Source organism: Branchiostoma floridae, chromosome 13 (assembly GCF_000003815.2).
Source record: "Branchiostoma floridae strain S238N-H82 chromosome 13, Bfl_VNyyK, whole genome shotgun sequence".
Taxonomy (NCBI): domain Eukaryota; kingdom Metazoa; phylum Chordata; class Leptocardii; order Amphioxiformes; family Branchiostomatidae; genus Branchiostoma; species Branchiostoma floridae.
In genome coordinates this window covers 5,869,913-5,882,666 of record NC_049991.1, presented here as the reverse complement: position 1 = coordinate 5,882,666, position 12,754 = coordinate 5,869,913, and the positions used below count along the sequence as shown (strand labels likewise).

Sequence of the window (12,754 nt, the reverse complement as noted above, 5' to 3'; positions counted from 1 at the left end):
ATATCATAAGTAAATTTGCGTCTTTCATTAAATACGGTCGAATCTCATAATATGTGTGAAAATGATTAGGCAGCCTAGTGTATCTCATAGTTTTTAGGATTGACTTTTGCCTGTTATGATGTAGCCGAGTCGTCCGATCTGGAAGGTCAACAATAACCTCCTGAGGAAGTACGTTCCTTACAAGAACAAGGCAAACTGGTTCATGGCCTCGAACTGCGTGAGTTTACTGAATAAGGGCGGGTACCGGTACAGTGTACCGGTACAAAACCCGTTTTTCTTAATGGAACCGTCCAGAAAAACGTACCTGAAAAAAAATCGGTGGACCGGATGTCGGACCAATTAGAAAATAAACAAATTACATGATCAGGAATTCACACCTTTTGGGGCTTACAGATTGAAGAAATTAAGAAGAACGAAGTAGAGTAGTGTGTAAAGTCATTACTACAAAGTTGTATAGTCAATCGTACAGAGGCAGTTAGAAGGCTTGCAGGGTTGTAGAACGCCAGTGGGAGTCAAATACTTCACTAAACCGATTTCTTACTTGCAAAATGGACCATTGTTTTGAGTATCGTCCACAAGTTTTCCGGACCTGGACCTGACCCTTTGGACCTGAACCAGATCTGGATCTAACAATCTGGTACCCACCCCTCTGCCATACGATATCCCGGGGTATTTCGATGGAAGGGTTACAAAATGAAAATATGATTCATACTGAATTTTGTAAAGCTATTATCGAACAAACCTACTATGTGCAAGAACGTTTAGGACTATGATTCGATTGATACATTTCACAAACTACGATCCTCGTTCGTATAACGTATCATAACTGACATGTTTAAAGCTTTTATGTTTTCTTCTTTCGTTTGATATATATATATAGTCATCAATATGGGCCCTGCATGTGATCCGTTATTATGTTATTAGATATATGTAAAGTATGTGAATTTTTCTTCACATAATTTTACTTTCCCTCATTAAATTGCACTTATAGTGATGGTTATAGTGATAATCTTATAGGAATGATGGAATGCAAGTTAAAATTTAAGTAAGGCAATTTAGGAAACGCTTATCAAACAGAATCAAGAGAAGTTATTGGATGCCAAAAGTGAAGCTGATTCTCAGAAAAAAATCTTGTTTCATGCAAATTGTATGCTAATGATGATCTATTAGACAACCCCTGAAGGGGGTGTATTTCTAAATTTTCGTTTTTGCCCATTTTGTCACCACCCCTATCATTGCTATAGTTTATTTGAAACATCACCTGTTTAGATCATCATATATATAAGTGCACGTTGCTCAACATCTTCCCGTGGTCTTCCTATAGTACATGGGATTGAAAGGACATGAGAAGACATTCCGCGCTGTCACCACGAAATTCATGATGCTGGAGAACAAAAGGCAGATTGTGAAGATTGTGACATCTTCTAAACATTGTAACGCAGGTAAATTACACAAGCATGCAACTTGTTCTTTGAACTTTCAACAACTCAAGTGAATCCATATTAAAGATTTATAACGCCCTACATTATTTTGAACCCTATTTAGACCGGGCTTTTTTGTCAACCTGGGACTGGAGGGGGGAGGGGGGCTTTTGAGGCCTACCCCTGCTTACTCCTGTAACTCTTAAACGACTTATATAGGGCAACCAAATCTGCAGATGATGTAGACATATTATCTGAATATTTTCAAACAAATTTGACGCTGTCATGATGTAATATGACCTGATTAATACGTCATCAAGTTGACTGTATTGCATGGAACCATTGTTGCAAGCTGAATTTTAGCAAAAATTACCAAATTTGGTGCTCTAGCGAAAGCCGTTCTGGCTTTATGCGACATAAACGTTGCCGCGGGCTCAAAAGCCCCCCTCCACCAGTCTAAACAGGATTGAAACCGATAAATGTCTACATTATGCAAATCCCTTCAAGTGTTCTGTGCTTTGTATTATATTACGTGTGCCTCTTTATCACTCAAGGTCAAACTACAGTGTTCTCTTATGGAATATTGTATGGAATATTGTAACATTTTTGCCAAAGAACATTTCATTGTAACTTGACATCCTCCAGCTACTGTCTGCAACGCGGAATATTTGACAGACCCACACTGATATTGGTACTTGTATAGATACAGGAGCACAGAAAGCCGAACCTTCCCTTATCTCTTTCATATTAGATTTTTTGTATTTTTTTATTAATTTAAAAAAATTTTATTGAAAAATGATAATATTTACACACATTGTGACATTTACATGTATAGCTTCTCGACTACATCTCCGACTACAACAGATACATGACTAACATCTATTATCATAATACCGGCACGTTTACGACGATTTCTCTAGCCATACTGATTTGACAAATTGTCAACGCATCATTTTCTCCACTTACATGTTGCTGTTATAGGTTACCCTTGCCACTTCTTCTGTGTAACCTTTCTGCCACTCTTGTCCTGCTAAAAGTGTAATATTGTAATTGTAACTCGCCTCTTAATTACACGGCGAACGGGCGCGTGGTTGGGAGAGGGTACAAAATACCGGCCGGAAGAAACACGGCACAATTCACTGTCGATATGTACCTTTATACATCCTCCATGTTCCTTCCTTTTATGTTAGTAAATGCATAAAACATAAACCTGCATGAGCATACAAAATGTCATGAGAAAACGGACGTATACTATCAAGAATTTTCATTTAACTTCTAACCGTCACAACCGCTGTGATGTAACACTTTACTGCTAGCGTAAAATGGCTGCGTACGTTCAATTTTTCCCTTTCAGTCGTAGATCCGGGCTATTATGCAACGCTTCTTCACACTTTTACATGAGTTGTAGGTCACCAACAGAAATTCAAGATTTTTGTTGAATCATGTTCGTCTTGTGCCGTGAGCATGTGTAATTATGATCTACAAATCTGGCAATGAATGTGACGGTGTGTTCGTCCCACGACGAGCTGCCTGTCCCGAAAAAGATACTGAAAACTTTTGGCCTTGTCGTCTTCGAATGCATTGTAATCGATGCTTTGTAAAATATGTATTGGACACCTAGATGTCTGAAGTGTGCATACCTCAGAAATAACTATTGTTGCATGTGTAGATCTCTTTAAATTCCATTATTTTTTATCGGCCGGTATAAGTCTTACGGCCGGTATTATGCCAATGCATGTTATAGAACACGGTGGTAAAATACGGGCTCAAAATCTCCCATGTCTAGCCGAATTCGAACCCTCTTCCATGATGTTCCATCTGACGTAATTCGAACCGAACCCGTGTTCTATTTAGGTCATCTGTGGTCATTGCAGGTTAAACCGTGCTTTCTGGCATTTTCCCCCCAACTAACTTGAATCAGGCGAAAAATATAGTTTTTAACCAATATACACAATTTGCTGGACAGTACATCTATGCTTTCACTTTGTTTGGGACCTGTAATATGTAACGAAGCTACTGGCGTTTTTGTTGGTGACCTTGAATATCATAAGTGTTGTTTACACCGGTATCAATTACACCCTCCCGCTCTCCGTGCGGCATGACATGCGTGTAAACATCGTTTAAGATCTCCACCAAGAAGAGTCCAACATAACTCATTGACGGCTCAAAATGACCGCAACGGTTTTCCCGAGATTTCTGTTTTTGGGATTTTTTAAAAATGCCTTAGATTTTGAATTATTGGTAATTAAGTGCGAAAAATGCCATTTTTACGCATATTTTTGACTGTAACTTTGCTTAAAATTAAAAATTAAAAAATCCCAAAAACAGAAAGTTTTATTTGCCTCTGAGATGACGAAAAATATAAAAATCGAGAATTTGCCATGGCACTTGCCGCTAATCTTATCAAGAGTATGGTCAAATTGAAGGCCTTCCTTGAAACAGAAAATAATCGTCTTTGCAAGCAAAATCGAAACAAAACAACTATCTCAATTCAAACGGGAAGATTCAAACTTGCTAAAATTGCGAATTTAATCTTATTTTGAATACATTTTCCTTGTCATAACATCTTGTTTATTTTGAAATATTTTACGGTTAGCAAATTGTAGGCCTCTTGTAACCCGATACTCTGTCGAACTCGCATAGCAACGGGAAAGAATACCCTAGCAACCGACCGCCGGAAACTTCACAATTGGCTCTCGAAATCCTGGACGTTGTGAAATTTACCATTTACATGTACAACCTTCATGACTAGTAATTGACTACATCTCTCGACTACCACCGAAACCTTAACTTTTAAAACTTTAACATTTGGCAAATTTTCATCACTTTTGAAACCCACTAATACTATCTTAAACCTTCTCTAGTAGTTTATGCTATACGGCATGGAACGTGGGGTAGGCATTGCTAAAGTAATCCCGGTGCAGAATTGTAATATTTGGCCTGTATGATACACCTGTTCAATGTTTTATTGTTTTGAAGGTGGGACAGGTGACCATAAATAATTTCATTGTTGGTAAGACCTGCGGGATGCTGATTTTCTTTTTTCCACCAGTCAGTAAACTCTTTACAGAAAATTCTGACGGTACTGCATCTCTTTCATGTTAGATGACCATGCTAAAGAGGAGTCTACTCTAGCTCCAGCCGATATCACCACAAGAGTAAATGACATAACTGAAGAAAAAGAGCGTCCTCACGACACCAATACTGTGCATGCTGGGTGGAGCGTCAATTCGTAAATACCAACTTTAACTCCCTCACTCTAAAGTCCAAACTTGGCTTAACTGCATATTAACTGATAGGCTCGCTTACTTGTCAGCAAATGAGTAAATATGTAAAACATTAAGATATCTAATTACATTGATATCTCACATTCATCTTTTTCTAAACTGCAAACTACTCTGTTTTTTTCCGACATCGACATCTTAGATTCTGCTTTAATTTATAAATCAAATTTTCCTTCACCATTGCCTTTTTATATTAAAATTGACCATTGTAAACGTCACATAAAATATATAGTCCGAATGATAATAATACGGAGCTTAGCAAACCTTTTGTTACCGTTTTAGTGAATGTTTTTCTGTCACTTTTTTAAGAAGCAGCACTCGGCTGCCCCCTGTCGAAAAGAAGAGGAACTGCAAAACTGCTTCTTTCGCAGAAGTCCTCAACCGGGATCCTGTTGTGTTTCGGGGTGAGGAGATCGACAGCGAAGATACGGGGGGAGAAAAGTCGTCCTTTCTCGTAAGCAAACTAACCTGTACCCCATTGAATACTTCTTCCGAGTTGGAATAGTTTTGGGGTGGTAAGCCCCAAAGCACATGAATGTCTACTAATGTATTCTGTTCATTTTAGAATCGGTCCAACATCCGGTCCACTGTTTTTTTTCAGGTCCGTTTTTTGTCTTTCGCCGCGCTGCCGCGGCGAAAGACACTCAGACGGACATTAGATTTCTGTCCGTCCGTGTCGACCATGCCATACCGTGCTAGCGAGATATTCTACCCTGCAGATTCGATGGTATTGCCAAAGGCCATGCAAGTACTAGTATGTATGACATACGTATCGGCCTGCCATGAATGTGCTGCTTGGTTTATGCATGGCTTATTAGCAGGAATAAAGGACCTGTAATGTGCCCTGCACAACGTATTTGTAGACGTCTATTCAACCAAAGACCTACGCGGTTCAACTTGTACTATATCTGCAAGGTAGAGAGAAAACATTTAAGGTATCTTTGCGTACGTGTATTCGATGGATATCAGTCACACTTCGTTTCTCTTAGTGAACGCGGCGCGTACGAAAGGGTCCAAACGTTGTGGTGTCTTTCCTCCCAGTAGGTAGGGGTCCGAGGGACGGCCCTAGCCGAAGCTAGGTACTCATTTTCACCTGGGTATAGTGAGGAAAGCGGTGTAAAGTGCCTTTCCCAAGGGCACAAGATTGGTGACACGCAGTCGGATTTGAACCCGCGACCTCTCGGTCACGAGGCACTAATGCCGCCGCTGCGCCACGCGATTTCACTATAATAGTTGCACCGTCATTGAACACATCACAAACTAAATGTAGAAGCTGGACGATATACTAAAATTCCCTGTGACCAGAGGTTTTGTCCATTCTGACCAAATGAGATCGAAGACGAACGTCACTTTGTTACGAATTGTTCACGACATAGTGATAATCGCACAAAGCTGTTCACATTTCTTTCGCCTTGCTCTAAAGAATTTGACACTCTCTGTTCGATAGATTAACTCATGATCAACTACATTCTGGAAGGCGTATAATTAGGCAAATGTATCCCCGAATGCTTGTACCGTAGAACCAATAGTGTAAATGGCATGCTAGACCCAATATGTTGATTTATCCATACCTATAGATATCCATATATGTCTGTTTAGTTGTACTTGTAGTGGTTGTTATAGACCTTACGAAAGTCGCTGTACTTTTGTCATGTCCAATAAGATTTCTCTATTTCTAACTTCTTGACATTGTGTAGGAGAACCAACCTATATGGGAGATGAAGGCTAAGGTTCTGAAGAAATATGTTCCATACAAGAACAAACGAAGATGGTACATTGCATCAAATTGTGTAAGTTTAATTTTGTATTATGTGGGACTTCATAATAGCATTGATACTTTACCTACATCAATAAGTTAATCTATCATTTTCACTCCACCATACCGCAGGTATGGTACGGACTGAAAATACCGTACTCGGACTGTTCTGCTTTTTCTTCTTCTCCTGTCGCGATCGATAACTTCAACTCATAAAGCCGGTGTCACACGTGCGTATATATTCAAGTCCGTGTAAGGTCCGTACGTACGCGTGTTTAATTCTTAACCACTACCAGACTCCACAGATTTTGAAGAACAATCGTACCTTCTTTTTTAATGTGTGAATCACTAGTATGTTGTCTGTTATGATCAAGAAACGCAGCATAAGATTGATCAGTTTGCCATAGCTGTTCTATATGAAGTCATAACACACGCTTATTTCAAGACGTTGACCGTCGGTTCTTACCTTGGCAAGCAAATCTGTTGAAACTTGAAGGAGCAGAGGTGGAAATTTCTATGTGATTAATGTAATATAAATTGTTTGTTGTCCCGTACAGTATCTTGGTTGGGCCGGAGATAAAGCCATGAAGTTACAACCGGTAAAATGCAAGTTTGTTCGCAGGGAAAACTACAAGACTATCGTCAAAGTTGTAAACCCTTCTAACGTAAAAAGTCACACCAATACTGATGCGACTGAGCAGCAAGAAGGTAACGAATTATAATTATTATAACCTCATTATAGTAAAGTGGTGTAATTTTAACTTATTGCATTTGTTCATTACCTCCATGAAATATCAAGGTACGAAGGCGCACACTATGAGATACATGTTATGGAAAAAGAGGATTTTGTTTATGTACTAATTAAGAAATTCTACATTTTTCCATTACTTGATTTCAATAAGTGTAAGACATTCACTTCAAGGCATGTTTAACACAAACAAGTACCTAACATGCAGCTGAGGATCTCATTTGCATAGCTGTAGTTTGCGTTGTCTTGATCGTTTACTATATTGTCATATTTATCATTTATACTTTCTACAGGAATGCCTGATAGCACTATACCCACAATAATCTACGGTGATCATGAAAAACAGGACAAAATAAACGGATATCTTGAGCTACAGTGCTCTGCAAAAGATGCGTCACAAGTTCAGATATTAAGCCATTGGCAGGAACGGGTACGTCCGCCACGAGTTGATGTCATAGAGGGAACAACAGAATGGGGATCTACCACTCTACGTGATGACGACATCTTTAAAGTGCTGAATGACATAGACACACAATTAGATGATTTTTCTGTGGAAGAGACAGAAGAGGAGGACAGGGATCAAGACAGGATGAGGACCGCTGTGGAAGCACTGCTTGCTGAGCTATGACATTTACGCCAATTAGACAGGAGGGGGGGGGGCGTTCTTTTGAGGTCCGCGCAATGCTACAGCCAGAAAATTTATTGTATTTTCTTAAAATTAAGTTTTCAACAATTTCACGAAGTTTACATAAATTTCCTTTTGGTTGTGTTTCCACGGCAACTGGTATCTTAGATATGCATGACGTCGTTTTGACGACATTGATGTTGACGTCATCGGCAACACAAATCATAACAAAATTTGTCATTCTGATATCTGCAATTGCTGTTGAATTTTTGTAACATACAGTGAAGATTTCTGGATATACCTTTTTTTCATGATTCTAGCCAATACAATGAAAGCGATGACGCCAGAATTACGTCATATGATGTCATAATACAGTCAAAGTTCTTCAATCTTTTAGATATAATGTCTACATCGTTCTCTAAAAATTTGGTGGTCATATGATAAGACGCGTTGAAGAGTAACAGGGGCTGGTCTCAAAAGACCCCCCCCCCCCATCCAGGACTGACAAAAAAAGCCCGGTCTGATTAGGGTTAAAACCAGCATATTACCATCGCAAATAAGACGTAGAACGTGTCAACGAGTGTAATTATGTACTGGATGATCTTTTAGAAATAATATTCAATTTCAGAAGAGAAGTCTTGTAGTTACGACGGATGCAAATCGACGCATTTATCCTGGCAACAAAATAAAACGAGAGATCAATGTGGACCATATCTATGGCTGGATTCATAATTTTCATTGAACGAAACTATCGGATATGAGTATAGAATTCCCCACTGAAAGCAGCTATGGTGATACGGATTACGGATGATATTTTTACACGTAGAGCAGAAATGAGCTTAACATCTACCATCGCAACGGCATCTATGTTAGAAAACTTATTCCAGAGAATCCATTTTCAGTCTTCATTACGTTAACCAGAAATGGGAACATTTGCACTAAAAAAATTATTTTTTTCCTTTTTTGCTTACCCCATGTACAATCCTTATATGAAGAAAAATATTCTTGCAGGAAGAAAATGTAGAATAAAATTCATGCAAAACAGAAACTGCAAATTTTTTCTAGACATTTATGCAGAATATTCTTATTTTTTCTTATAATGCAAGTAAAAAATTCTAGAAATTCTTGTTTTTTTTCTATCCAGATTCCACTCTTAAGAAATACAAGAATTTTTTTCTTCCTGGAAGATAAATTTTCTGTGAGGAAGCAAAACAAGATAAACAAGAAAAGGCATTTTTGGTAGTGTGTAAAACACTGAAAAACATGGTTCACGTGTATATACAACCAGACCGGACATCTTCAGTTTAGTTTTGAGGGTATGTTAGTGGAGCCCTTCTATATCCTCAAGGCATCTGTTATTTTTTATTGATACGCCGCGTAATATTTTAGTAACAGATCGGTACCGTGGCCAACTGGCAACGTTTCCAAGCCATGGACAGTTCGTTCACATTGTTGTTTCTGGGCTGAGAAAGATAAGTCATATTACTGTTGGAAAAGAGGGGGATATAGCTGGAAGTAATTGATACTTGGTATATATAACTCAGCGATTATCTAAAAAACGTATTAATGCAGACAGTATCTATTCTTTTCTTCCTTCCTACTAAACATATTCATTACTCTTTCAATTCCAATGAATGAATAAACGATATTAGGAAACTTATTTAAACTTTGTGAAATTGTTGAAAATTAAATTTCAAAACACACTACATTTTCTGGCTGTAGCATTGCGCAGGACTCAAAAGATCCCCCCCCCCCATGCGATAAAAGCTACACTGCTATTAAAAACATAAAAATTATCATAATTTGCCATTAAGGACAACGTACATAGAGGGAACAAGTTTGATAATTTTCAAACGGTCAAAGCTCAGAGAAGGAATATATGCTGGTGATTTTAGAGCGTTTAGAATATCTTGTAATATATCAAAACACCCCAACAATTTATTAGATCATTGCAGGATACTAACCAGGGCCTCTTTTGAGCGACATTTTGATTTGACTTGTTTAAGTTTTCGCTGCGCTTATATGGCATTAACAAGTTTTCCCTGCATTGTAGTACCATCTACATTTTCTACTATATAAGTTATTAGTAAAGATAGTTTTAGTGTTATGTAATATGATTATGTAAAAGTATAGCGTACATAAATACCAATTCATTTCGAATGTGAACACAAGAACGTGAAATAGATGAATGGATTAAAGTGAAATGTGTATTGCTATACGTTTTGATGTGGTGTATAAGACTATAAAAAGAACAAGGACCGGACAAGAACCGAGGATGGCAGTTAAAAAAGATACCATGAGAAGCTTGCAAAACTGACATTATCCGTATAAAAATATTTACTTGGGTCTATTATGTATATGACAGCAATAAAATTGCAGTTTGAGGACCGAATACATGTTTCCAGGCTTATTATTCTTCAGTCTCTGGTGTTTCATACATAGATGACCTAGATCAAATGGATCGTCTTTTTCAGCTGTACATGTCCTTTTGTCCGCTCAGGTTTACAACGTTGGGGCACGCGGGAACAGGTAGCTCGTAGAAACCCGTGCCCACCGTGAGAACACGTCAGGTTCCACCATCGTGCACAATGTTGGGAACTCGTAAAAATCTGCCTTTTCGTGCAGTGCTACGAGAACTTAGGAATATTGCCTTCTGGGCATGTCCAATACAATTTGATTCATCACCCAGACCACACAAAGAGTATAGTTTAGAGGGTTCATTGATTCTAATTGTGCACTCGTAAGGAACAATGAGTTCTTTCAACGTCGTCAATCACAATTTAAAAGGTCACTTCCTTGTGACGTAGCACGCTCTAAACGCTGAGCTAAGTGCCACTGTAAGGGTGGAGTGGCAAAAGGATAGCAGAGAATTGCCGTTGACCAATCCATTTTAATAACGTAGGTTTTGCTCTGTGTCACCAGTGCATTCATAATGACATCATTTGTTAGATAAAACGTTGATATTCCACCCCAAATATTGGACTATTCTTAGATATACACAGCGATTTCGTTCTGCATCGTTACAGCAAAGTATATCTCTCCCTCCAAAATGTCCGAATGATACAACCCTGTCAATGCCCAAGGCAACACGAGGTCCAAATTTGTCTATTTGTTTCATTCTGCATGAACAGACACGGTAACGAACTGTTTTTCAGACCGCACCAACTTAGACTAGGATCCCTAGTACATGTTCGTAGCTATGTGGAACAGTGTAATCTTATTCATGAAATAAGTAAGAATAGCTTTGCTAAACGTTTTCTGCAAAACGATCGGCAACTGCAAATTTATCAAGGTTACTTGTATACAGCTATGAAAATAGGTATAGCCCAATACTTGAGGTCGCTGAACTTATTTTGATATCATGTATGTTAAGTCAAATTGTAGTAAAGAGCGTCTCAAGTTTTGACATGAATGGGGTTTCTTAGAAAAATTGCGTGAACGAGTATAGTTTCGAGAGTTCATTGAACTTATTTGTAATCGTAAGGAACAATGGGCTTCTTTTATCGTCGTCTATCAAAATTTACAAAGGTCATTTCCTTGTGACGTGGAAAACTCTACACGATGGGCTACTTACCACTGTAAGTTTGGGGGTGGTGAAACTATAAAGGGAGAAACATTACCGGAACACCCGTTGACCACTCAATCTTCATGTTATTGACGTAGATTTTGCCGTGTGTCATTAATGCTTGCGTATTGACAGTATTATGCTACATAAAGAGTTAATATTCTACCCCAAATTGAGGACTTCATGTAACTTGTCAGGCTGCTGTCACATTTTAAACATCATAAAGAAAACGTCATATGTATAAACAAACAAATATGGCATCCTTCTTCATCTGGCATGTATGATGAAAGGATTACAGGTACCCTGTCTAATAGAATTTTGATATTTCAAAGTCACAGCAATCACTCACAGACTAGTTGTTGTCTGGTGTTTTGGGTCATTGAACTGCTCAATTAAAAATGCTTAATTCATTTGAATTTTCTAACCTACTACTGGACATACCGAGGTATCGCAACTTCTGGGTTTCAACTTGATGCATGGAAAACTTTCAAGACTTAAGGGTATATTATCGCAATATTTAAAGTCTGAATAAGTCAATGATATGGTACTTGTTTGCATGACTTTACGCACCGTTTTGGCTGTCTGCCAACAACGTACCTGGGGAAAGATCAGATATAACCGATGAGTTGGAATAAATAGTACGGTTAGAGGAATGATTGCTTGTGACTAGCAAAATCCTTGTACTTTACGGTAATTGGCAATCTAGTAAACTTAGGTATAGTTCGCGATTTCTCTCCCAGTTTCTATAGAGCGTTGAATATGTCTGAAATATTAAAATGGTACAGCCCTTCCAATGCCCAGGACACGTGCTCTTCTCTTTTTTTTTACAATTTGCTGCTTGCCGCCTCCTGCGCATGTCCATTACGTTTTGCTTCAGCATACAAATCATTCGATTCGTTTCAAGGGTTCACTGAACTCATTTGCATTCATGAAGGACAATAGGGTACTCTGAAGGTCGTCTATCAAAATTCACAATCTAAAGGTCATTTCCTTGTGACGTGGTACGCTATACACGCTTAGCTCTTTGTCATTAAAAAGGTGGGGTTGCAAAAAGATGTATGTGTGTGGGGGGGGGATAAATCGCTAGAATATAAGCTCACCAATCTATTTAACGTTACATGGCGTATGTTTTACTCTGTGTCATCATTGCATGCATAAAACAGAATCTGTCAGTCTCACATTACATAAAACAGTCTCATATTACAGCGAGGCTTCCTAATATATGACTTGTCAGGTTGATTCTGTCAACAATGTGTTCTTTCTTAAGACATATTCTGCTATCTTAGATACATCATCACAATCTACAGAAAATGTCGCATATAGTTTATACTTGTGCCAGTGGCCCTGTCGGTAAC

At 38.4% G+C, this 12,754-nt stretch overlaps 1 protein-coding gene across 1 annotated transcript; it reads left to right on the top strand.

Moving 5' to 3' along the window:
* Positions 1-6,371: 6,371 nt before the first annotated feature.
* On the top strand, positions 6,372-7,893 carry LOC118429639. Its single transcript, XM_035840203.1, has 3 exons — positions 6,372-6,495; positions 7,019-7,169; positions 7,503-7,893. The coding sequence occupies exons 1-3, from the start codon at positions 6,424-6,426 to the stop codon at positions 7,835-7,837; spliced, it is 558 nt and encodes a 185-aa protein (XP_035696096.1). The 5' UTR covers positions 6,372-6,423; the 3' UTR covers positions 7,838-7,893.
* Positions 7,894-12,754: the final 4,861 nt, after the last annotated feature.

What these genes read in the sequence shown, in the direction of transcription:
- LOC118429639 (XM_035840203.1), top strand. Translation starts at nt 6,424, where the DNA reads ATGAAGGCTAAGGTTCTGAAGAAATATGTTCCATACAAGAACAAACGA. An exon ending in GGTACATTGCATCAAATTGT is followed by an intron (nt 6,496 to 7,018) that starts GTAAGTTTAATT and finishes TGTCCCGTACAG; the next exon opens with TATCTTGGTTGGGCCGGAGA. An exon ending in TGCGACTGAGCAGCAAGAAG is followed by an intron (nt 7,170 to 7,502) that starts GTAACGAATTAT and finishes TACTTTCTACAG; the next exon opens with GAATGCCTGATAGCACTATA.